General features: G+C 38.0%; 2 protein-coding genes across 3 annotated transcripts in view; one reads left to right on the top strand and one right to left on the bottom strand.

The window, feature by feature from the left end:
• Window positions 1–504: 504 nt before the first annotated feature.
• Window positions 505–6,651, bottom strand: LOC137266353 (uncharacterized). Its single transcript, XM_067801840.1, has 4 exons — window positions 6,452–6,651; window positions 5,367–5,528; window positions 4,472–4,585; window positions 505–3,972 (listed from the first exon to the last, which is right to left on the bottom strand). The coding sequence occupies exons 1-4, from the start codon at window positions 6,509–6,511 to the stop codon at window positions 3,946–3,948; spliced, it is 363 nt and encodes a 120-aa protein (XP_067657941.1). The 5' UTR covers window positions 6,512–6,651; the 3' UTR covers window positions 505–3,945.
• A 226-nt stretch (window positions 6,652–6,877) lies between these two features.
• Window positions 6,878–24,893, top strand: part of LOC137265662 (transient receptor potential cation channel subfamily M member-like 2) — a 33,900-nt gene continuing 15,884 nt past the window's right edge. For both annotated transcript variants that reach the window (XM_067801095.1, XM_067801094.1), the window contains exons 1-16: window positions 6,878–6,954; window positions 8,010–8,297; window positions 8,818–8,924; window positions 11,370–11,482; window positions 12,345–12,502; window positions 13,911–14,084; window positions 15,359–15,556; window positions 15,784–15,949; window positions 16,777–16,942; window positions 17,955–18,105; window positions 19,347–19,413; window positions 19,677–19,805; window positions 20,068–20,198; window positions 22,119–22,402; window positions 22,811–22,954; window positions 24,007–24,148. In XM_067801095.1, the coding sequence (XP_067657196.1) occupies window positions 8,079–8,297; window positions 8,818–8,924; window positions 11,370–11,482; window positions 12,345–12,502; window positions 13,911–14,084; window positions 15,359–15,556; window positions 15,784–15,949; window positions 16,777–16,942; window positions 17,955–18,105; window positions 19,347–19,413; window positions 19,677–19,805; window positions 20,068–20,198; window positions 22,119–22,402; window positions 22,811–22,954; window positions 24,007–24,148 (2,349 nt within the window). In that variant the 5' untranslated portion in view covers window positions 6,878–6,954; window positions 8,010–8,078. The remainder of the gene's footprint in view (window positions 6,955–8,009; window positions 8,298–8,817; window positions 8,925–11,369; window positions 11,483–12,344; window positions 12,503–13,910; window positions 14,085–15,358; window positions 15,557–15,783; window positions 15,950–16,776; window positions 16,943–17,954; window positions 18,106–19,346; window positions 19,414–19,676; window positions 19,806–20,067; window positions 20,199–22,118; window positions 22,403–22,810; window positions 22,955–24,006; window positions 24,149–24,893) is intronic.

Here is a 24,893-nt window from a genome sequence, read left to right as displayed (position 1 = left end):
TTTCCAGGCCCTTTAAGACTAAGTGCCCAAATTCCAGGCTTTTTCAAGATTGCAGAATACTGTGTCAGTCATAACTAGATGAAAACAGCAGGGCTGAGTGGTGTTCACAAGTTCACTTGGATCTACATGACTGTTGTTTTGAATTTCTCAAAATCAAGGCAAATCAGGAAACTCAAGCATGTATAATGTCCTCTTGATAAAACATAGTATGAAAACAGCAGAGGTGAAAGATTCTCTGGAAACATTGATTCAAATGAAATTAATTAAATAAAGTTAAATAATACATTAAAGACTAAATTCTAGTCTACCTTCTATCAAGTTGGCATGATATGGTGTCATGGAAGTGGCAGTGAAACCAGCTCACTTGCCAATTATATCACGCTCTACTTACCATAGATCTTGACTAGAATATTGAATGTTCATAAGTAGTATTCTCTGACAGTTTTGCATAAGCATGTCAGATTTCTAGCACATTCATTAATACGACAGGACAAAACAAAAGTATTTGATTTTATCGATTTTATTAACAAAAACAAATAAAAACATGACATAAATATTGAACGAGCCTTCAAGAAGCAAGCTGGAAGTTCTTGACAACATTTAATACCTCTACCCACTTGAAAAGAAACAATGGCTATGGTACATACACACGTAATATCAGCTCACAATAAACTCAATACACATGTATCATAATATATGTGTAATTTTAATAATAGCCTTACCATTTAGCCTGGTACTAAACTTCATAAAGGTAAAAAGATTTACCAATCAATAACTGACTGAAATGTCTAACATGATTTGTCTTGGAGGTACACAAAACTCTACAAGTGTATAACAAAACATGCCTCAGTTGATTTACTTTCTGTCTGTACTTGGCTCGAACGTATACAGAAGCAAATGAGAAAGTGCTAAAATGGATGCAATATATTTAAAAATGACCAAGAAAACACTCATATTTACTTCCTAAAACACAAAACAAATATCATATCCTTTAATAACTGGTTAGAAGAAACTGTTCACATGTTTCAAAAGCCAGAAATTTTTCAAGAAAAATCCTCAAACACCACAACAAAACCTCTCAAAAAGCTTTGTTTCTTATTTAGTACAGAAGTGTTCAGTATCTCCCATTACTCACACATCTGGCTTAAAGATGGTACAATACTTACATAAGTTACAAAATAACTGTGCCCTTAAGAGTGGAAAAATGATTTTGTATAGGATCCCATAGCTTTTATTCTTTTAATTTCCACACTGATGTTGCTTTTCTCTCCTCATCCACTTAACCACTGAAAGCTTCATACATTTTCCAGGCATAATATTCAGAATGTTGAAATAAATCTTTCAAATGCTAATTATCAGTAGCACACAATACAGTTTAGTGGTCAAAGCATTCCTCAGCCATGGACCTTTTGAACATGTGTAAAGAAACTGAAATAATGCATGCATAATGTTACACATTTATCATGAAACAATGAAAATACATGAGCAGCTTTAGCTAAAAAGACAAGAAAATTACTTGAGCAGTAAATAAAAAAACGTGCATGACATGGACTGATGTGACAAAATGACAGTTTTGTTTGACTGTCAAATTTTACAATGTAATATGTGAAGGTGAGGATTTATTTCAAGGAGCACAAATTTAATATTCTTACTCATCCAATATTCATGAGCATCACTTTTAAATACCATTAAAATATATAAAATTAAAATAATTGAATATGTGTTTTGTTTGATTAACCCATGTCCAAAAACATGGAACACAAGTTTTGGGTCATTTCTTCAAATGTTACAAACATCTGAACATGTGTTTTAAAGGTGTTTCTGTATTAATATCAACAACCTTAAACATGCAAGTGCTCCCAGTTCTTGAAAATGATTACTTTCAGGTGGTAAATATGGCAAACATTTGGATGTTGAAATGATAAACTTGTAACAAGCTACTTAAAAAAAGAGTAACTTTCTTTTTGCAGAGGAGAAATACCCTCACTAAACTATTCATACAAGGAATGCTAAAAGGTAAAATAGCTTTAATAGCACCATTAACAGATTCTTGTGTGTGTAAAAAAACACTGTGACTTTTATACATACAACTATGATTGCTTAAGTACATAAACTGTACCAATATTTTGTAAAACAACAGTCTGACAACACCCCAGCCAACTGACACAGTGACTTTCTATAAAACAGCTGCAGATGTAACTGCGAGATCACAGAAACACTGTTGTGGAAATATACATTAGTGGTGGAGATGAACTGCCTGCTTCCCCTATGTATGGCTACACCATCATTAATTCAGTGCACACAAATCCTCAATTCTCACATTTTGGTAAAAGTGGACTTTTAATAATTGGTTTCTTAACTGCCTCATTACTTGCACATAAAACAAAGGCTATGCTCATATATGTCTAGTGAAATTTGGAGCAAAAGAGAGGAACAAAATTGAAAGTATATTTAGATTTAGTGTTTCTAAATTCAGAAGTAAGAGAGTTCCTTAACAGCAGACTGCAAATAGTGTCCTCTCCCTTAACCAGATTCTGCCAAAACTAAGGCTGTAATGTCGAAATGAAGCCCTTCATCAATTCATTACCAATTCAATTGGTCACCTGAACTGCATATGCATGAATATTTATAATTTTTTTAGCTGAGCATGTTTTACTTGAGCCCTAATCAAAATAAGATATGCAAGAATGGAATATGTTCCAGCATTACAGTAGTGCATGTCCTGTTAGTTTGCATGGCTGCAAATGGTACTGTGGCGTCATGTCAGATCACTAGTTATTACTACGACAAATTATCAGTGTTCCATATTGTGCATCAAACATGTAACTACAATATTGCATTCGTGAATAATTATTCGTATTTCTTGGCCATCATTCGTGATACATATATTTGCCAGTAAGTGTAATCGTTGCAGCCCTAATCAAAACAGGTCTATCACATTGCCAGAGTGGTATCTGGTTGACAGGGGTTAGTGTTTTCATAACAGTAAGACCAGATGAGCGATAGTCTGTATCAACAAAATGCTCAATTAGTGTAATTTGCCTTAAAAGGAGATACACTGATATGAAAAGTCATCAGAAAAGTAAACATATGTTGGTTACACAGAGCTCCACTTGAGTTACTTAGTGTTTTTCCTTGCTTCAATCAGTCAAGAGCTGGCAGTTTCAGATTGTGCACACACTAGAGCCAAGGATCAGTGTAAGAATACTAAAGTGATACTGAGGATGCTACAAACACCACTTCCTCACAAACAGGAACATAAACACCAGCTACCTGTAGTCTGTATCAGCAAACACGTGTCCTGTGACGACTGTTTGAAACTCCTTCCTTTAGATGTTGTTAGAGACTGTGTCATCAGGATGTTTGCCTCTTGTAGATTACAACTTCTGTATTTGTCATAGATAACAAATAGGGAAGACATTTGCAACTGTCATGGCGGTCACTGTTACTTACCAACCTCTAATGAGCCAATCAAATAGTTCATTTGCTGTCTGTTATTTCCATGAGCAAGTACAGTGGAAGCTATCTACACAGACACTCATCTGGACTGACGAAATTATCCAGTTTAGACGTGCCAGATTATAGAGCTGATGATAAATGTACAAGCCACGAACTGGACTGGGGGTTTTATACTGGTGTTGACAACTTGCCGGATTGGACAAATGCTGGTTTTGGCAGCTTCCATTGTATTACTATTATGAACTCAAGTTGGCTTATACACGTAAGACTTCAGAATCTTTGAAGAGACTAGAATATCTTGTGAAGGTGTTCTCATAGCTGGTTTGTCCATTTTGTCAAGTGAACATGTGAATTTGAGTTTCAAAACAAGGAATTATCAAGTCCATTACATCAAATGTCCCCATGACAACAGTAGCTCCACAAATCCTGCATCTCACAGCAGCATTACATAAGGAGTTGTCCCCCTTGGTGAATCAAGCCATGGCCTCAGCTCAACAAATGTGAAATGTGGCCCTGGAAATAATGTGAAACAAAATTACTGGACTGGAGTAAGTGAAATCAGAGAAAGCTATTATCTTGAGCAGTGTTGAAAGATGTGGGCTGTGTTTTATCATTATTTTAACAGAACTAGCACAGGCTGAGTACAAGCACTGAATATTAAAATCACACTGTTCCTAGTCAAGTCATATAAGTGGAAACGTGCGAGTCATATAAATGACCCATACTGTGTGACTGGAAAGTGAATTACTATGATGTTTCTGCACAAGCTAACATTTTAACTGTATATGAGCATGTAAATCTTATGCAACAATTTATTATTACATGAAAACAATAATGGTTGTCCAGCTCTTTGTCAGTAACCATGACAACTCATTCCTGCAGGAAGGAATTATGCAGATTTCAAATTCTAAGGTAGGGGATGGCAATCTTGACCATTAGGTGACAAATTAGTTATCGTGACTGCTTGTTTCAAGATGTGGAATTTTCTAAAGAAACCTTGATTTGCACCTACCCCTTGTCCAGCTGCACATTTAGCACATCGAGGCAAAACATTGGACTCTGTTGGAACATTTGATGACATTACATCAACATCCATTGTTGTCCAGCCATTGCCGGTTTGCTTCACCTGAAAATACAAATATTCTTCAACTGGTGCAGAAGCACATATGGTCACACTATACTTTCAAAAAGATGAGTGTGTGTGAGTTTGGTTTGTAGCAACCTTCAAGAAACATCGGGGGAACTCCGGAAACAGGCTTCACACACTGTATCCATGTAGGGAATTGAACCTGGGTCTTCGGGGTGATAAGCAAGTGTTTTAACCACTAGGCTACCCTGATGCCAAAAACGAGAAGAAGCATAATGAAAGTGCATGTAACATTGGGTGTTACGCTGCGGAGGGTCAGGTTCTGAAGTTACGTATCCATCCATCTTTTCCCCAAACTGGATTAACTGCCTAACCAATTTCTCAAAGTGGGTCAGCGCCTGAACAGGGCACATGCTATATGATTTTTACCAAGTTTATCAACTATTTTCCTAAAGGTTGTCATTGTCATGATTATGCTCACTCACAAATTTCAAACAAAGCAGCATGGGCACTGACAATAGATACAACAGGATATTACGTTTAGTGCTGACTAATGTTCAAGATACAAGTTACATCATGCCACATGAATGGTTACCGGTAAAGTCTTGTTCATAATGCTAGTTTTGTTTAAACTATATCTCCCACTAGGACAACAAAGTATGCCATCTCAACTTTTTCGATTGAAATTTGGCACACTGACTTTTCAATTTGATTACAAGAGAGCATTCCAGTATTTGTTAATTTCAACAAAAATTAAACCAAGATAAACAGCAAATTCTAACAGGAAGCAGAAGAAATGGTCTAAGACCTGAATGCATACCTGAATGTCTGCTGAATTTTCATAAATGTGCAGCCTTGTGTCACAGACATTTTCACATGGTCTTGTGGACAAGTCTAAGGCTGTAATCTGATTCTCACGAACAGAGATGTTTGTTGAGATTGTGGATATTTCATTTGAGATTCCGTAACAAAGTTTCTTCTCCTAAAAAATACAATATGAATTGGGCGTGATGGTGAGTACCTGAGTTTGGACAAAGTAAAGATTGATCAAATAGTTTTTAGTCATCTACATGAACATAAATTTATTTTTAACCTTAAGATTCTAGTTTTAGAATTTGTAATGATTTTTGGATTCCTATGGAATAATAAGGTCTTCACAAGTCCCTAGATCATAAGATATGCTGCAGATCACAAGTCCAGTTGGTGGAGTCAATAAAATGAAGTTTATGCTCTTGTTAACAGATAAAATATATAATATAATCTTTAATTTTAAGAACTTGCTATTCTGTTTATCACATTCATTTCACCAGATCTTGGATAAAGCTAACTAGGAAAAGTTATGATATTGATAAAGGCGATCTCTTCATACAAACCGCTTCAAATAATATATCACGATATGTCTGAAGGGCAAGAGTTCCGCCCACTTTTCACATAGAACATTTCCACCTTCCTCAGTGTTATATTGCAACACTGAAATAAGTTCATTGATTGCTTTTTTTATACTTGTTCTAATTCACGAAATGTATATTTATGGTGAGGTATGCTTGTCAGTGGGGTGGAGGTACGGACGGAATTCTTACCGCAGGGGCAGTCTAAGTACACTTAGTCTCAGTGTATTTCGTTACACTCCACCACTGAGTAGTGGAGTGTAACGAAAAGTACTGAGGATAAGTTTACTTAGACTGACCGCAGGGGGTTAGCATGATTAAATTTGTTTACCAGCTGGCAACAAATGTGAACATCAACTGAGAGTGCGACTGACTTATAGACACAGAACATTATTATAACCATCTAACCAAAGAGTTTCTATTTCAGCTAATGTTGCAAAGTGTTACGGTTTGTACTTTTCAGTCTTTGTGACCAGCTGATAACTAGAACAATAAAATATTCAACGCATGATCTCACCGGTTGTACTTCTCGGCGTATGTCATCTGTAAATGAACATTTCCTTTTCAATTCTAACATTTTCTGCAACTATTTAGGAATTTATCATTACAAATGCACGATGTTATCCCTGGAAACACAATCAATTTAACCGTAACAATGTGCTCGATATCCCGCCAACATCTGAACCGAAACCGGATGTACCGGAAGTGTCTCCAAACAGGTGCGCTTTTTAGAGGTACGAACGAATATATATTCTTCGCCTTCGGACATCGTTTATATTGAAGTTCAAGAAAAAACTTCTGATATGTAAGTTGTATGACTTAATTATTTACCGAAACAATTATCTTGGGGATGTAATTGTAACGCAATGATTAGGTATTAATTGATGAATTTAGGGACGTGACATTCTCCCTTTCGGTGCTTATTGGGAATGCGCATGCCTTTGCCATGGCAGCATTGTAAACTTCCGCTTCGACCCCCATGGAGCTCCCTGGTCAGGCAGACCATCATACAATTTGAAGGTGACAGAATATGCAATATAGATGGTCTTACGTTTACACCAAACATATATGTGTTTCAGTTTCGTTAAAGAGAAAACCCTTAAACTGTCTTCTGGTTTTCTGGCCATATTTAGGCCGAATAACCAACTGCCGCTAACAGACTTAGAAACAGCTCTAAGATTCACACTCACTCCTTCAGTATATATAATAAACTGTATTCTAATTCGTCACGTTATTAATTTTACCTTTCCATGACTGTCGAAGAAGATTTAGTTCGAACATGTATTAGAAGTGAAATTGTGAAAGTATGTATGATTTTCATCGAACGTTATGGTAACGCAAGCAAAATACATGTAGAGCCAATTAAGTGGCAAATCTTTAATATATATATTTCTAATGGGCAGTGATCAAGATAATACGTGGAACAGTTGCACATATTTATTCATAATGAATATAACGGACACACACACACAAAAATACTTAAATGATGCCTCAGTTTCATTTTTGAATTTTTAACTTTCCACTATCCACAGTTGATTTGAAAAAGAAAATCTGTTTTGTTTCAGTTGTTTGATTTTCGTTGTTTTTTTTGTTTTATGTTTTTGTGAAAGTGTAATATCACATTTCAGTATTATATGCAAACTTTGCACAAGGTTTAGATACAAAAATAAAATCTTCAATTATATTGTCTCAACACTATAGACCCATTCTTTTATGACATAGCAGAATCATCTTTATTGATTCCTCTTTGCAACTTGAATTCCTTAGTTGGCCATTCACCTGCAGCAGGCAATGGAATCATCCCACTCATGATATTCTTACCATGTTAGCTTTCTGAAAGGGTTATCCTCTTTGGGTTTGATTCCCCACATGGATACAATGTGTGAAGCCCACTGTGATATTGCTGGAATATTGCTAAAAGCAGTAGGTCACTCACTTTGCTTGGGCTCAGAACAAAGCAATAGTAGTGAATGAATGTTAAGTACTTATAATTTTATATTGAAAGTAGGATGTTCAAAGATGATTTGATTTAGCCAAATCTTTATTTGATGTGATACTTGTTTCCTGTGCAACAGATACCCTATCATTCCACTGAAACAAAAAACAGAATGATGGTCTAAGGGCAGATATCATACCAAATCAAGATGGCATCTTCAGGACGTCGAGTCTACCCCTCTGAGGACATGACCGCACAGCACCACAGTTATGGAGGGGGGCTCCAGTCCCGTATGTCTGATATACCACCAGAACCGCTGGCACCATATGTGACTCTTGAAGATGCAAGGTACTCAGACATTCGCAAACGGATTGGACTTCCAAGGCTTCCGAAACGAACTTCAACTCTTCATGATGGTTATGAGCAAGTATGTACTGGTCTTTGAAGGGCATTTAGAAGTGAAGTGCATAAGAATGAAGATTTTATGGATATCAACTTCTTTATATGAGAACACAACGTTTCGGACGTTACTCCTTCATCAGGTGATGAAGGAGTAAGCATTAACTCCGAAATGTTGTGTTCTCATATAAAGAAGTTGATATCCATAAAATCTTCATTCTTAAGTATGTACTGATTTCAAGAAATGATATTTTTCCTTTCACTCGTTTCTCCAGACATACAGTTCTTTTGGGGATAGGATCTAAACAATATTAACCCCGATGTCAGGTGGACAGTGTTTGGTATAATTTGAGGGTAAATGATATCTTTTGGTACATTCTGAAAATATTATTCCAAACCCAGTGCCCCCAAAAATATTTTATTGTTAGTCCCATAGAGAAAATTTATGAAACAGATTTTTCCTGACTTGACTTTGATTCATCTTTGAAAATTTGCGGAGGTGTCCTGTTGTGGTAACTATGATGACAGAGTGATATTTAATTTTACAGGTGTTGGAAGAACAGACAGATTTCATCAGGAGGCATTTTCACATGAAAGAGTGCAAGAAGTTTGTGCCAAAACCAGACCAGAAAGTGAAAATTGTCAAAGATCTGAAGTAAGTGGAAGATAAGATGGAAAGTAGACTGTGCATGTGAAGATGGCCTAATCACATCCAAACGGACTTGAGATATGTGTTGTTGATTTGTGTAAGACACACTTAACTCAACATATCTTGTTTCATATATACCAACAGTACTGTTGATGATAATTATTGAATCATTGAGATCTGTAACTTAGGAATGATTCTCTTATGCCATAAGAAGAAGAATGCTGTGCTTGAAGCAGTAATGAATTAATTGTTAATTAGCTGTCATGTGTTTAGCACAGTCTGGCAAAATTGTTTTTACTCGGCTGTCACCATCTTTTCAGCTGTATATTAGTGCTGTTAACATATTAGTTTTGATCATCTCAGCAGACAAGACCAAACAGAATCCCACTTGGCTCTTGCCTTGGACTTAGTTGCTAAAGTTGCTGTGTGTTATATAGTTATATAGTTATATATCCTATGTTGCATGTATATATATGGGAGAATGTCTATGTTCAGTCTTGACCAATGCAAACCTTTAAACATTCTGTCTTTGCTTGGGAACTCAGTGCATCTGATAAGAATGATTTCCCTGACAATAATACTGACAGCCAGCTTTAAGCGTGTAATCTAAGAGGCACACACAGTACGCTACATAGCCCTCATGCTGACTAAAAGCTATCAGAATTTAATCCCAGTAGGGCCTGTAAGGCTTATGAGGAATTACTTCCTCAACTAAACTGGTTCCTAGCTCCCTTTGTGAATGACAACCTGCGATATGCAAGACAGGGCACAGGTTACTTCCAGTACCAGATTTCCGGTGACAAGCATATATTCAAGAACCAGTCCTGGTTCCGAATTGTGAGACTGCCAAATACAACTTTACTAGACTGGACACAATGTGCTTGGCTGTCCCAGCTGTTGGCAGTCATAATAGTTGGCTAATTGTGGGGTGGTTAGATTGACAATATATATTTCCTGCAGGGATTATCGGTTCAAAACTGTCAAGTGACATCCATGAATTTTCTAAATTCCCAGGGTATGAAAACCTGCAGCCAGACCACAGGGCTGGATTAGATGTACATCTTGCCAACTCTAACCAAAACTTACCTGCCCACATGATACTGTCATATGCATGTCTAAATTTTAACCATTGAGCAGGTGAATTTGAGAATCTGGCAGTCCATGTTGAAAACAGCCCATCCCGGGTGGTAGGGCAGGCATATTTTTCAAATGCTGTCAGTACTTTGTCTGTTCTCACTTGACAATACAAAACAAGGAAAAACTCAATAGGATGATTTTGAATAATCTACTTCTATAATTTCTTTAGGTGTCAATGCATTACAATGCATTCATCAAACAATGCAAAATTTGATGGCATAGAACCAGAAAGATTGTTTAGCTGATGTTTGAGTCAGTGATAAACTGTTTTGTTGGTTTATTGTTCAACAATGCTCATTGTCCCTGCTTTACGGCAGTGGTCTGTATATATTAGAGTCTGGACTACACAATCCAGTGACCAGCAGCATGAGCTTTGATCTACACCACTGGGATACCATGACAAGTCAGCAAGTCTGCCCAACCGATCCTCTTACGAAAAGCATGTGTTACTGAAATCAATTCTAACCTGTATCTTTGCAGGTCAATAAACTGGTTGATACCAAGGGCATCTTGCAGAAATACACCCCATTATTAACATGCCAGCAGCCATTACCACAAATATGACCAGTTGACAGTCCAAATGTGTTCCTGTTGATAGAGTGTCTGCCTAAAAGGCAAGAAAGTCTGTAGTTTGATCCCTGGCCTTGTCACACAAATGACTTCAAAAGATGGAACTTGTTGTTACCTTGCCTGACACACAGCATTAAGGGGTAGTGGGGTAACAATTCGTGGTTAAAGTGTCCGCTTGTCATGTCGAACACCTGTGTTCAATTCCCCACATGAGTACAATTTTGGAATATTGCTATAAGTTGCCTAAATCCATACTCACTCTCAGTATTACGGAAATTAAACAAGAGTTGGTTGCTAAGTGTCAGTATATTGTGAGTAGGGGAACCATGTTTAATGAAAGCATAGTATCTCAGTGGTATCACTGTAGAACCGCATTAATCTTACCAAGCAGCCACACAAACTGAGAAACACACTTTCATACTTGTTGCTATAGATAGGCAATAATCTGGAACACGGTGTTAAAGCCCATTTTCCCTCTCCTCCCTTCTTGATTGAGCTGAAGACGGGAGGTTTTCCATATTTGCAGACCTCAGGAACATGGTGCTTAAGTCTGTTGTATATTTTTAGTCATTCAAAGCTCAAAGTTAGACCATGAATTATTCAGTTTACTTTTTGTACTGACAGTGTTAATTGTTAATTGCTTTTCCCATATCTTCATGCTGCCTCTGTTTTTGGTTGACATTCTGTGCAGTAACCCTTCAATGAATATGTCAGTAGAGATATTGTCCAACTTACACTGTGCAGATGCCACTGTGGGGAAATCCTGTACAATCATGCTGGCTTGAGGAAAACAACCAGACCCAAGAGCATGGTGACTAATGACTTGGAGTTTGCCCATTCCTTTCTTGTACCTGCAGGTAAGTTGCCACCATTGTGATGTATATTTCTATTGTTGTTGCTATGTTATATTGCTAATATTATCTGAGGCTCGTTGTTAGTGTTATAGGGAGTGGTGGGGTAGCTTAGTGGTAAAAACATTTGCTTGATAAACAGTGAAGTCCTGGGTTTTATTTCCTACAAGGGTACTATGTGTGAAGCCCATTTAGTCATATGGAAGCCTAATTTAGTGTTATGGCATCCTGAATCATTCGTATAGTGTTATGGTAGGTTTTGTCTTAGTGTTAATCAAGCTTCAATGTTAGTCTCATGGTGGCCTCATTCTTAGTGTTATTTTACACCCAGCCTTAGTGTTATGTTAGCCTCATTGTTAGCATTATGCTAGCCTCATTCTTAGTGTTATGTTAGGCTCAATCTTAGTGTTATGTTAGCCGTATTCTTAGTGTTATTCTAGCCTCATTCTTAGTGTTATTCTAGCCTCATTCTTAGTGTTATGTTAGCCTCACTGTTAGTGTTATGTTAGTGTCATTGTTAGTATTAGATTGGCCTCATTCTTAGTGTTATACTAGGCTCATTCTTAGTGTTATGTTAGTCTTATTCTTAGTGTTGTGTTAGCCGTATTCTTAGTGTTATTCTAGCCTCATTCTTAGTGTTATGATATCCCCATTCTTAGTGTTATGCTATCCTCATTCTTAGTGTTATGCGAGCTTCATTCTTAGTGTTGTGGATGCCTTGATCATTCTTATGAATATTCTAGGCACACTGTGGGTGTTATTCAAGGCTCAATGTGAGTGTTATGCTAGCCTCATTATTAATATAAATGTAACATCAAACATACTTGAAGTTGATGTTTAGAGACATAAAATGTTCGTTTGTTTTCAGAGTATACAGATATGGTGAAGAATGAACGAGCCAAGCCACCGGAAGTCATGCCAAAAGTGTCATGGTCTGAGGACCAAGCCATTCAGACATTTACAACCAATGCTTTTGGCAAGATTTCATTCGACATAGAGCAGATTGGTGGCATGAAGCCAGCTAAGGTAAACTGTGATAATTTATGCATATAGAATACAAATATAAGTATGAGTCAGGATAAGTAAACATTTATTTCCAGTTAGCACAATTAATTTCCAGATTGAACATTGTTGTTTGATAATGTAACAAGAGGTGTGAATAGGTTACAAGATTTGGTCAAGTAAATTTCTAGTTCAACGGAATATCTTTATCAGTGGTGTTATGGAAAGTGTTATCAATACAATAAACCTGTTTGATAAACTTGTTATCATAATACATTAAGTATGCAAATGAATCCAAGCAGGCACTTCTTTTCGTGAGCTCTTTGAATGGAGGTAACATCTATATGCTGAATGACAAATGGTCTCAGTTGATTTAGGCCATCGATGTACGTCACTGCACAGATGTTACTATACACAAACATGACTTCATCTTGCATTGTATGGTAGTTGGGTGAATTCAGGTCGCCTTGTACTCATACATAAGTTCTGAAGTTGTTTCAGTGGGCAAAATAGACATCTGTCTTTTCAAAATGATATCATATGATACAGAGATTATTATCAGGTGGGGGTCCTCATTGTAAATATCCTATACAGTATACCCAGGCTAAATTGCCATGGTTTGTTCAGGAGAAGTTCTGGCTTTATATCCATGGTGGCATTATAACCAGGGCATTTTAAGGGTAGGAAATCCATTCTGGCTAAAACATGGCATTTTATCCAGGGTGGCATTATAACAAGGGTATTGTAAGGGTAGGAAATCCATTCTGGCTAAAACATGGCATTATATCCAAGGTGGCATTATAACAGGGGTATCATAAGGGTAGGAAATCCATTCTGGCTAAAACATGGCATTATATCCAGGGTGGCATTATAACAAGGGTATCGTAAGGGTAGGAAATCCATTCTGGCTAAAACATGGCATTATATCCAAGGTGGCATTATAACAAGGGTATCGTAAGGGTAGGAAATCCATTCTGGCTAAAACATGGCATTTTATCCTTGGTAGCATAATAACAAGGGTATCGTAAGGGTAGGAAATCCATTCTGGCTAAAACATGGCATTTTGTCCATGGTGGCATTATAACCAGGGCATTGTAAGGGTAGGAAATCCATTCTGGCTAAAACATGGCATTTTATCCATGGTGGCATTATAACAAGGGTATTGTAAGGGTGGGAAATCTGTTCTTTCAAAAACATGGCATTATAACCAGGCTATTATAAGGGTAGGACATCCGTTCTTTCAAAAACATGGCATTATAACAAGGGTATTGAAAGGGTGGGGAATCCGGTCTTTCAAATACATGGCATTATATCCAGAGTGCACTGTATATGATATACTATGATACAGAAACACATTTGGTTGATATTTTCTACTTAAAAATAAATTAATAGCATTAACATTTTTTAAATGGTAAACCGTTTTCTGTTACAGTACATCCGAGTGGCTTCCACAGATTCTGAGAAAGATGTCATGGAGATGATGCTGAAGTACTGGAGGATCCTGGAACCTGTTCCTCCCAAACTTGTGATCTCCGTCATAGGTGGCGCCAAAAACTTCAAACTGGATGGTAGAATGAGGGACACCTTTAACAGTGGTCTTATCAAGGTAGACAAGCTTTGCATGTTGTCAAGGTGCTGTGTTTTTATCAAGTATAATTTCAGTATACCCTGGTCATAATGCCACCATTTGTCCAGGAGAATATATGGCATTATATCCGGGGTGTCATTATTACCAGGTAGGGCAGCTAGAGGACCCATGCAATCAACAAGGTGATTGAGCTGATGCCTCCTATAATGGACCTTAAATAACTGGATAATCCCTGCTTGTAGGGACAGCATATAACTTCTTGTTGTAGGTGGCAGAAAGTGTATTGTCACATGTGTTATCCTGTCTTGCATTACAAGACTTAAAGCATTCAGGAGTCTGAGTCATGTCAATTAATAAATTAACATACTGAGGTATGTATACAACATGTTGATAGTCTAATTTGAATTTTGACCATGAGAATATGACTATAATTCCTCAAATCATTGGCAAGTGGCATTATATCCAGTTTGGCTTTATAATCAAAATATTATATAGACAGGAAATCTGTTCTGGCAAAATCATGGCATTATTTCCAGGGTGGCATTATAACCAGGGTGCACAGTACTCTTAGGAATATTCCAATAACTTAACTATTGAAAGACACAGTGTAATTGAATATAGCCTACCGTAAAGAAGAGTCTTTCATCTCGTCGAATAGCCATTTTCCACCACTTTTGAAGATATTCAGGGTCTGGAAATGTGTGAAATGACAGTGAACCGTTGTTTCGTGCATCGGATGTACACTGAGGTACACAACAATGGTCAGCAGCCATCGTTGTGGGTGTAACCTCGTTTTGGAATTGGTCAAAGGTCACATGTATAAATATTAAGAATCGGCTATAGCCTTTACATTTATTGCTGATCCAGAAACAAATGAAGAATATCACTGTATGATATTCCTTGAGCCCTTCAGCCAGACTTGGCATTAGGGTAGTCTAGTGGTTCAAGTGGTTCACTCATCATGCCTACAACCTGGGTTTGATTCTCTGCATGGGTACCATCTGTGAAGCCCATTTCTGGTTTCCCCCCAATATGATATTGCTGGAGGCTACGTGAGTCCATACTCACTACATTTACATGCAATCTCAGATCACAGGGCATAAACTCTTGAACTTTGCCTGCTTTGTTGATAAGGTCTTCATTTCACATGGCCATAATATATGACATATTTATTATACCTGTTAAAAAATCCTTCACTTCGATTTCTAAGGGAAATTTGGAAACTTTCAATTCCACGTGGTATGATATCTTTGCAAGTCAGCTTAAGTTAGTTGTTGTTGTTAATATTATAGGCTGCCAAGACGACGTCTGCTTGGCTAATCACATCAGGATTCAATATGGGTGTGATGAAGGCGGTGGGCCAGGCTGTCCATGAGGGGCAAACCTTCCAATGGGACAATGACAGGATGACGCATGTACTGCGCTGTATAGGTATTGCCCCATGGGGCTATGTGAAAGGCAGGAACTTCCTTGAAAGCTCTGATGGAAGGGTAATGATATATTTCACAACTTGAAACAAAATAATATAAACAGATTTTGTGGATGATGGAACAGAATTGGTCACTAAATATCAAGAACTGACTTTTAAGATCATTTGGTCAGTATGGTGTTCCAGTCTTTTGTCAACTTTGACTTCTTTTTTTGACTTGTCGTCTATGCTGCCTTTATGGCTGATATACGCACACAGTGTTTGGGAACTGTCTTTATGTTATGCCAGGGTAAGTTCAATGCCCACTACCGCACCAGCAACACCATCCTCCATGGCCAGCCCGTCCACCTCAATGCTGACCACACCCACTTCATATTTGTGGATGATGGGATGAGGAACAGATATGGAGGAGTAGCAGACTTTAGGGCAAAGTTCGAGGAGAACATCATGTCGTGTGAGTCACTTATTTCTCTAATCTGAAATAAATAGAGGATACTAAATGACCTTCCGTGTATTACCATTTTTATTAAATGAGTTAATGATTTGGTATCAAACGAGCGAAAGTGGTATCAAACGAGCTAAAGTGAGTTTGATACTAAATCTTTAATGAGTTTAATGAAAATGGTATTTCACTGAAGCGTGTTTAGTATTCTGTTTATTGCTCGCTAACATAAATTGACAGAAGCATTGTGACATCACAACTTTGAACCATTTTGACGTCATACGTCAAGCGGTATTACACTAGTGTAATATTGAAGTGAAAATATTACACTGCAGTATCTTCCACGGCCGAGTAATAAGCTTTGAAGATTGGATAGTTCTGTTCCTGAACATAGCAGTGGATAGTCTCGTTTATGCATTTTTGCAGGTGAAAAAATGTTTTAAAAGCTATAACTTACAAGGTGAGGTTAAATAGGGTTTTCACATCCCTTTGAAAATTATTGCATGTATTAACTGTGAACCAATATGTGCTTCTGCTCGTCAAGACATTATGTCTCTGTGATATTAAAAGATGCGTTGTTCTCTCCATTGAACTTTAAGGGGTGTTGGGGTAGCCCAGTGACTAAAGTGTCTGCTTGCTGAAGAACTTGGTTCAATTGCCCACATGAGTACATTGTGTGAAGCTCATTTCTGGTGTCCCCTGCCATGATATTGCTAGAATATTGCTATAAGTGGCATAAAACTAAACTTACTCACTCACTCTGGTAAGGCTTAGGGAGTCATGGATTCAATATTCCTCTGCATAGTTCTGTGCCTGTAAGGTTTTGCATCTGTTTCCAGCTAGAGGCATCCCTGTGGTGCTGGTGGTGGTGGAGGGTGGCCAAGATGCCCTCATGGATGCCAGAACGTCCTTGAAGCAGGGCATACCTGTGGTGGTGTGTGCTGGAACTGGAAGGGCAGCGGATATTCTCGCCTATGCTTTTACCCACACAGTGAAATCACCCAGGTAAGATGCAATGCATGCTCTGTGCCCTCAACACGCCAGTGTGAATTGCTGTGTGCTCACCACTGTATTTAGAGCCCTCAACCAAGTCGCTATGGATTTTCCCATACAGTTAAGGCACCCAGGTAAGACACAATGGATAAGACTCCAAGTCAGCTGAATCACTAGGTTTGAGCATCTGCCTGGAGAGCAGACGGTTATAAGTTTGATCCTTGACTGCATGAAACCAGTGTACATACTTGTTGGTCCCTGCCTGGTACTCAACAGGGCTACAACAAGGACTGGTGACCTTGGCGTCAGTACACTGTGTCTGGGTGGGGTTTTCATACTGTGGCATGGTATTTCAGTGAGATTGTACTAGAAAACTGTCTTAAGTGTGGGCTAGTACATGCCACATACACACATGCACATCGTTGTATGAGCAAACTGTTCTTAAGTCCGACATTAAACCCTATTTCACTTTTGAGGGACCCATGTGAATCACTGTGCATTTACCTGTACATTTAGAAGCCAAGTGAATCACTGTGCATTTACCTGTACATTTAGAAGCCATTTAGTGAATCACTGTTCATTTACCTGTACATTAACTTAACCATGTGACTCACTGTGCATTTACCTGTACATTTAGACAGCCAAGTGAATCACTGTGCATTTACCTGTACATTTAGACAGCCAAGTGAATCACTGTGCATTTACCTGTACATTTAGACAGCCAAGTGAATCACTGTGCATTTACCTGTACATTAACTTACCTGTACATTAACTTAACCATGTGAATTTCTTTGCATTAACCTGTACATTCAGACAGCCATGTCAGTCACCATGCATTTGTCTGTATATTGAGGCAGCAAGCCTCAAGTCTGACCAACTGATCCCATTAGGGTCCTGTTAATACATGTATGATTGCTGAAGGTCAATTCTATGCCAGATCTTCATGGGTATGATTTTTTTCAACAATATGACAAAACGTTTGTTCATCTGTTCATTGCTCATGTTCCAACTGTTTTCTCTTCAGCAGTGGCGAGCGTAACATGAGAGATAAACATGCGCAGGTCCTCAAGAACAGGCTGTTCCAAGCTTATGGGAAGTCATGGGGCAAAAAGGCTGAGACTGAGAGCGACAAGTACAAGGATATTGTCATGGAATGTTGTCAGTACGAGGAGAGGGTAGGTTGTGGGATCTCAGTCCAATTCAAATATTCTTGTGTTCTGATGCCCATAATATATCGCACATCTAAAGTACCCCCCTAGATGAGGTACTTATGATGTCAGGGTAACTCACTTTGATCATGTGGACAAGACCTCTGATCAGAAGATCCATGGTCAGAATCATGTCTCAAAATTCAGAAATTTTATTGCTGTTACATTGTGTGCAGAGTGATATGGTACGCTCTCATATTGGTACAGTACAAGTCTTTCTGTTTGGACTGTTTTGGGTCAGTATTTGAGTTAGTTTAGCTTTTACACTGCACTCAGCAATATTCCAGCCATATGGCGGCAGTCTGTACATAACTGAGTCTGGACCAAACAATCAAGTGATCAACAGCATGAGCATCGATCTGTGCAATGGGGAACTGATGATGTGTCAAAAGAGTCAGCGAGTCTGACCACCCAATCTCATTAGTTGCCTCTTATGACAAGCATGGATTACTGAAGATCATTTCTAACCCAGATCTTCACGGGTCGGTTTATGAGAATTTACTTCAGGGGAATGTAGTGGCTGTCTGGCAATGGAATGCATTCATTTTGACAAAATGATTATAGCTCTAGACAATTTGACAAAGGGTTTGAAATGTTAATTAAATGACGTTGATTAAATCGAAAATATCAAATTTGGGACTGTGGTTCTAATAATACTGTGGTGTACTGTTTCATCCCTGGTGTGTCTGAGAATCAGGCTGAAAAAGCAAATTGAAAGCATATGTCGGAGGTGAAAAGGGATAGTGTTGTCTAGACTAACTGATCTTTGTATTGTAATCTTGTTTTGTATGTGATGCTGGTTGTTTGATCCTCACTGAAGTAAATGTTTGACAGAAATACTTCAAGCTGATTGGCGTGCCACTTTCCTTGAAACAGCCATTTATAACGTGACAGTGGAAATTTCTTTGCAATACAGTTATTTTCGTCTCATTTAATTCTGAAATCTTAAAGATTTGTCTTATTTTAAAAATTAGTGGAGCAGCAAACTGAATTTCTTAATAAATTTTGTAAATGGTCGCTCTTAATATATACTAGTAATTCTCTTTAGAACAGAATTTATAGCGTAAATATTTATGGGTATTTCAGGCAATTGTTATGTCAAATGTTCATGAAGTAAGAATCATGTAATACTTGTAATTAGAGCATCTTGACGTGTTTATGTTTTTAATTCATGTAGTGAGGTGGTCATCATTATTGTGTCATTTCAGATCATAATCTTCCATATCAACAAACACGAAGATCTTGATCTTGCCATTTTGTCCGTCCTTCTGAAAGGTATCATTTTTGAGTACATTCATTGGCAGTCCAGAGTAGTTTTCCAATATCAAATCAATCAATCAATCAATCAATCAACCAACCAACCAACCAATCAGCATGGCAAGTAAACATGAACATATCTAAAGTACAAAATTATTGTGACTTGGAACAGAAGGTGACAGAACATCAAACATCGAAGTGATATTGTATTGACCTTGAATGCTGTGTAGGCTATGCACTCACTCACACACTTTCTTTCACTCACTCACTCTTGTCTGCAGCTGGTGGTGGACTTAAGGCAGGGGACAGCAAGATTGACCGGTTGAACCAGCTGAAACTGGCCTTGACTTGGAACAGGGCAGACATAGCTCAGGAGGAGATCTTCCGGGAGGATGTCAACTGGACACAAGGTATGTGTACTCATGACCAACTCATGAAGACAATTGGTATCACAATTGAAGCTGGTTAACTGTACTCTTTACAACCAAGACTTTGTTTATAACTGTAAATGAATCAAACAAAATGGAAACATGATGACAAACTGGTTCCTATGTACTAAATTTCAAGACATTCTCATGCCATTCTCTGTTTGTTGTAATTGTCTTTATCAAATTTGGAAAGTGAAATATTTCTTGAATTGTGGTAATTGTATTTTCTTTCATTCTACTGAAGAACATTTAATGGAAGCAATGACCATGGCCCTCGAAGAGGATAAGGTGGACTTTGTGAAGCTTATCCTCAATCAGGGCATCATCATGCGAGAGTACCTCACTGTACAGAGACTGGAGAGCCTCTACAACAAGGTGAGTACAGAATATAGACTGGAGAGTCTTTGTAACAAGGTGATTTTTGAAAATCATGAAGTCACAGGCTAAAGTCCGTTAGAATTATTGAGATTATGATTTGTTCTCATCAAGATAGAACATCAAAACTATTTTTTACTTGTAGTTAAATATGCATTTGAATCATGGCCAATAGGATTTTGCGTGACACAACTTTTAACATAAGGACTTCTTCCAAGGAAGCAAGGTGGGGGTCGAAGTGACATTTATGTTGCAAGCAATGTTATATTGACCTCCACCTCACTTCCAAGAGTGAAATTGCAGTGTCATTCAAAATCCTATTGTCCATCAATAAAATACATGTTTTACTACCAGTAGAAAGAAATTTTGATTTTGTAAGTCGGTGAAAACAAACTTAAATAGCATTCATCCCAAGACAGGGCACAGCCATTTTTGAAAATCGTGAAGTCAAATCCATTTGAATTAATGAGATTATGGTTTGTTCTCATCAAGTTAGAAAATCGAAACTACATAAGTATGTATTTGAATCATTACCAAAAGAAGTTTGCATGACACAACCTGTAACATAACCTAAGCGAGGTCGGGATTGAAGTGAAAATACTGCGAGATACATTTCTACACTTGCTAAATTTACTTGGTTTGTAACGTTCACTCACTAGTATGTAGACACTTGTCAGTATACATCTTTATACTTGGTCTCATAATCCTAATTACTTTATAATCATACTTGTATGCATTTTGCAACTTAATAAAAAGAAGCGATCAGCGAATGTATAACAGGAATGTAATATGTAGACATTTCATAGTTTTCCTATATGAATCATAATTCGCATGCACACCCTATTGTATTTCGTCTGCATCATTACACTTCACGACGAAAACAATGATTCTGATGAAAGCTACGACAACTTAATAAAAACCAAAATGCAAATATTAAAATTAAAGTTATAGTAGCAATGTCAGGCTATTACCTTGTTCGAGGAATGTATCCATCAATATCCACAAAAACGAGTGATATATAATTCATCTGCAGATTTCCCAAGTGATGTGTCTTTTAACAGTCTAATATACGAAAACGTGATGTATCGTTTCAGGTTTTTCACATTGCTGGATAGTTTCATTGGTTACCCAAGATAGCACACCTGGCAACTAATTGCATAATGTGCGTCATTCTTTTGAAAAAGTTATTTAGTTAGTCAATAATGAGCAATCAATCAATGTATTGGTGGTTAATCCTTTGAAAGAAGGGTGTTTTACATAGACACAGACAGTATAGATTACTCAGTATAGATTAGTAAATGTACATACATAAACACTACCTTTCGACAAATCCCCCATTTAAATCCCTATAAAACTAATTAATCAATCAGCGTGTGATCAGTTAATCCTTTGATCGATCCAGACAAAAGAAATGCCAAATGGGGGCCTTTGTCGGGTAATCTAAGTGGCGTTACCACTAATTATACCTGTTATAAATTCATTAACTGAGCATCAAGTGAATGATGAAAAATAACGTGTAGGTTTATACCACCTAACATGGATTACAACCTAGCGACACCAAGGGATTTTGACAGAATCGTCTATGAAAACAAGGGTTGTAACTCGAAAAGTAGGCAAAGCAGGAGACAAAACTAAATGATAGTAGATTGTGAGAACATATAGCTTTCTTTTTTCTCAACAGCTTTCACGATTTCAGGTTTGTACAAACCTGTAAACGAAATAGTTTACCCCCTGAAATGTAGATGAATACTGCACAGAGCCTCATTTCCATTAACAAAGTGAATACTTTGATATAGACTAGAGAATCCTTATAACAGGGTGAATAATTGGATATAGACTGGATGATCTTTATGACAGGGTGAATACTTGGATATAGACTGTAGAATCTTTATAACAGGGTGAATACCTATGCACCTTCAGATTCCCAAGCATGGCTACCTCCGACCTCTTTTGACACGGTTTTCAAAGAAGCAAGATTTTAGCTTGAGTGACATTGGTGCATTCCTGACAAAGCTTCTTGACAAGTATGATGACGAGAAGTTCCAGGAAGCTGAAGATCAGAAGGTGCCAGTCATCAGTCAGTCATCTAGTCTCAGAAAACCCAAGATGATGATTGAGTCCACGGACACAGATGATACCGAGGAGAAAGACCAGTTCAAGCGGCCATTCAAACAGTTGCTTATATGGGCTATTCTCATGAATAGGTAGGTAGCTAGTTCTCTGGTTACATTCACAAGTAAGACAGGGTTGATAATTAAGGTACGAACAATGTTGAAGTTGCTGGATCCTGATTGGCCAAATGATGCTGTTGCCCTTAAAGAATCAGGTAATATTTGCAGTGTTTGAGTACAATCAATTTCACAATATGTGGCCTAATCTAAACTTCTAAAACTAAAAGTTACCTGTACAGTGCTGTTCAAGTACCTGACCTGTCTTGCCTTGTTTTTTGATGCCATTAAACATTCAAAGTTGATATCTTGATGAAAGTTCCAAACTTAAGTTGACTCAAAAAACACATACCTAGGACTCCCTCAAATGACACCATGTGGTCATAATGACTCCCATTTTTTAAGCCAAGGGCAAACTCCATAAAACTCTTGTGTTCCTTCCAGGGTGGATCTTGCCTTGTTCTTCTGGGAGATGGGTGAAGAGCCCATATCCAGTGCCATCGCCATCACCAGGATCTGCCAAGGAATGTTCAAGAAGATCCCCAAGTACCAAACCAAGATCCGTGAAGACTTTTCAAAGATGAAAACGTAGGTGACAGTTTTATTGTGTTAGTTTATTATACATACCTCAGTTGTATACATTGTAGGCAATGCATTGTTTTGACTTTTGAACCCAGAGGAACAGTTTTGTGAATAGACAACTTCTCTATTGCAATAGATGGATCGTTTCAGTGCTTGCTTAATAATGATGTTAGTGTCTACAAGGAAACATTGCACCCATTGCAATAACAAAGTTGTCAGTTTATAAAACATTGTTCCTCTTCCAATCATACCGACTTCTAATTGTCACTTAAAGATGTTATCATGGACCATGAAGCTGCAGAATTGAATTGCTTGCCTTCATACCCAGTTATGTTTTTTTGGTCATATTTGTCATCTGTGCTGTAAAACTTGGTACTTTATTTGAAAAGGCGGCATAAGTGTCCTTGTCTTGGGTGCTGCAGAGTTGTGTCCCTTGGGGATGCAAGAAACATGACTAGGGTTTAAATCTTTTTTAAATTGTGTTTCCTGTTCTATCAGGACCATTCATATCCTCATGTTTTCACTAAATTCAGTAATGTCTAAGACCTGTGTCTCTATTTTCCCCCATCGACCTGACGAACTGTAATACGACAGTTTCGATCAAAGCATCTTTGAAAACGGCTCAATATTCAGTGTCGTCATGTTACATCTTGGGTGACTGAGTGTGATGATAATCCCAGTAAATGGCATTAGTTTAAACATACTTTATTCACAAAATGAAAAGGATTTGGTGAGTGAGTGAGGTTTAGTTTTACACCAAACTTCCAGCTATATGGTGGCAATCTGTAAATAATTGAGTCCATACAATCCAGTGATCAACAGCATGAGCATCAGTCTGCGCAATTAGGAACCGATGATGTGTGTCAACCAAGTCGGCCAGCCTGACCACCCGATCCCGTTAAAAATTAGTTGCTTCTTATGACAAGCATTCTCACCAAAAAGGATTGGGTACATTCTCACAACTTGTATAGCCACTCCAAGCTGCATTCTGGGTGTGATGATAGCCACTGTACAGGGAGCTTTGATGGTATTCTGTATGGTATTCCTCCTTCCTGCAGCAAGTTCGAGAGACTGGCGATGCGGGTGCTGGATGAGTGCCATCTGGTGGACCCCAACAAGGCCATGATGCTGGTAGAGAGGAAGTCTCTCATCTGGAGCAAGATGTCCTGTCTGCAGATGGCTGCCTCTGCCAATGATCAGGTGAGACCGTGTCCTAATGAGTGGACCCTCACAAGTGTAGTACTGTGTTACTGGGGTTTGGAAAGTAATGACTTTCTAACTGTATTGGGATTTGGCAAGTTTGGACTTTGTTACACTGTGAGGGGCTTTCAGAAGGCAGGATTTCAGAAGAAAAACGTGCTTGGCAATAAGCATATAGTTTGTGACATTTTGCTCTATGTAAATGATATGATTTCCCTTGAAATATGTGAAAGGTGAACAGAAATGGATGCTAACAAGTCATGAATGTGTTTATCATTATTTCTCAATCTTATGTTTACACTGTCATGATATTTAGCCACGATACCTCTGCTCTTGTTTGTTGTCGATGAAACAATGTCACTAACGATACTCTTTGATAGACCCTACACTGTTTGTTTGTGAGTGAGTGAGTATGGTTTAATGCCTCATGATAGGGGTAACCTGAAATGGGCTTCATGCATTGTATCCAGGTCTTCGACGTGATGAGTAAATGCCTAAACCACAAGGTAACCCCACCACCCTGCTGTTTGTGAATGAGTCTAGTGAATGAAAATGGCAGTTTGTTTAGTTGAGTCTGTGGCATTGTACCATGGTGCAGAATATGTTTGTCCTAGAGATGAAACAAATGTGAGTGGGTGAGTTTAGTTTAACACCATTTTTAGCACTACTCCACCAGTAACACAGCAGGAGACACCAGAAATGGGCTTCACACATTAAACCCATGTAGGGAATTGAACTCAGTCCT

Source organism: Haliotis asinina, chromosome 15 (genome assembly GCF_037392515.1).
Source record: "Haliotis asinina isolate JCU_RB_2024 chromosome 15, JCU_Hal_asi_v2, whole genome shotgun sequence".
Classification (NCBI taxonomy): domain Eukaryota; kingdom Metazoa; phylum Mollusca; class Gastropoda; order Lepetellida; family Haliotidae; genus Haliotis; species Haliotis asinina.
This window is presented reverse-complemented; position numbering and strand designations above follow the sequence as displayed.

Coding starts and splice junctions, on each gene's coding strand:
- LOC137266353 (XM_067801840.1), bottom strand. CDS start 6,511: ATGTTAGAATTGAAAAGGAAATGTTCATTTACAGATGACATACGCCGA. Junction 4,586..5,366: donor AAAATTCAGCAGACATTCAG/GTATGCATTCAG, acceptor TTGTATTTTCAG/GTGAAGCAAACCGGCAATGG. Junction 3,973..4,471: donor AATGTGCAGCTGGACAAGGG/GTAGGTGCAAAT, acceptor CATTATTTCCAG/GGCCACATTTCACATTTGTT.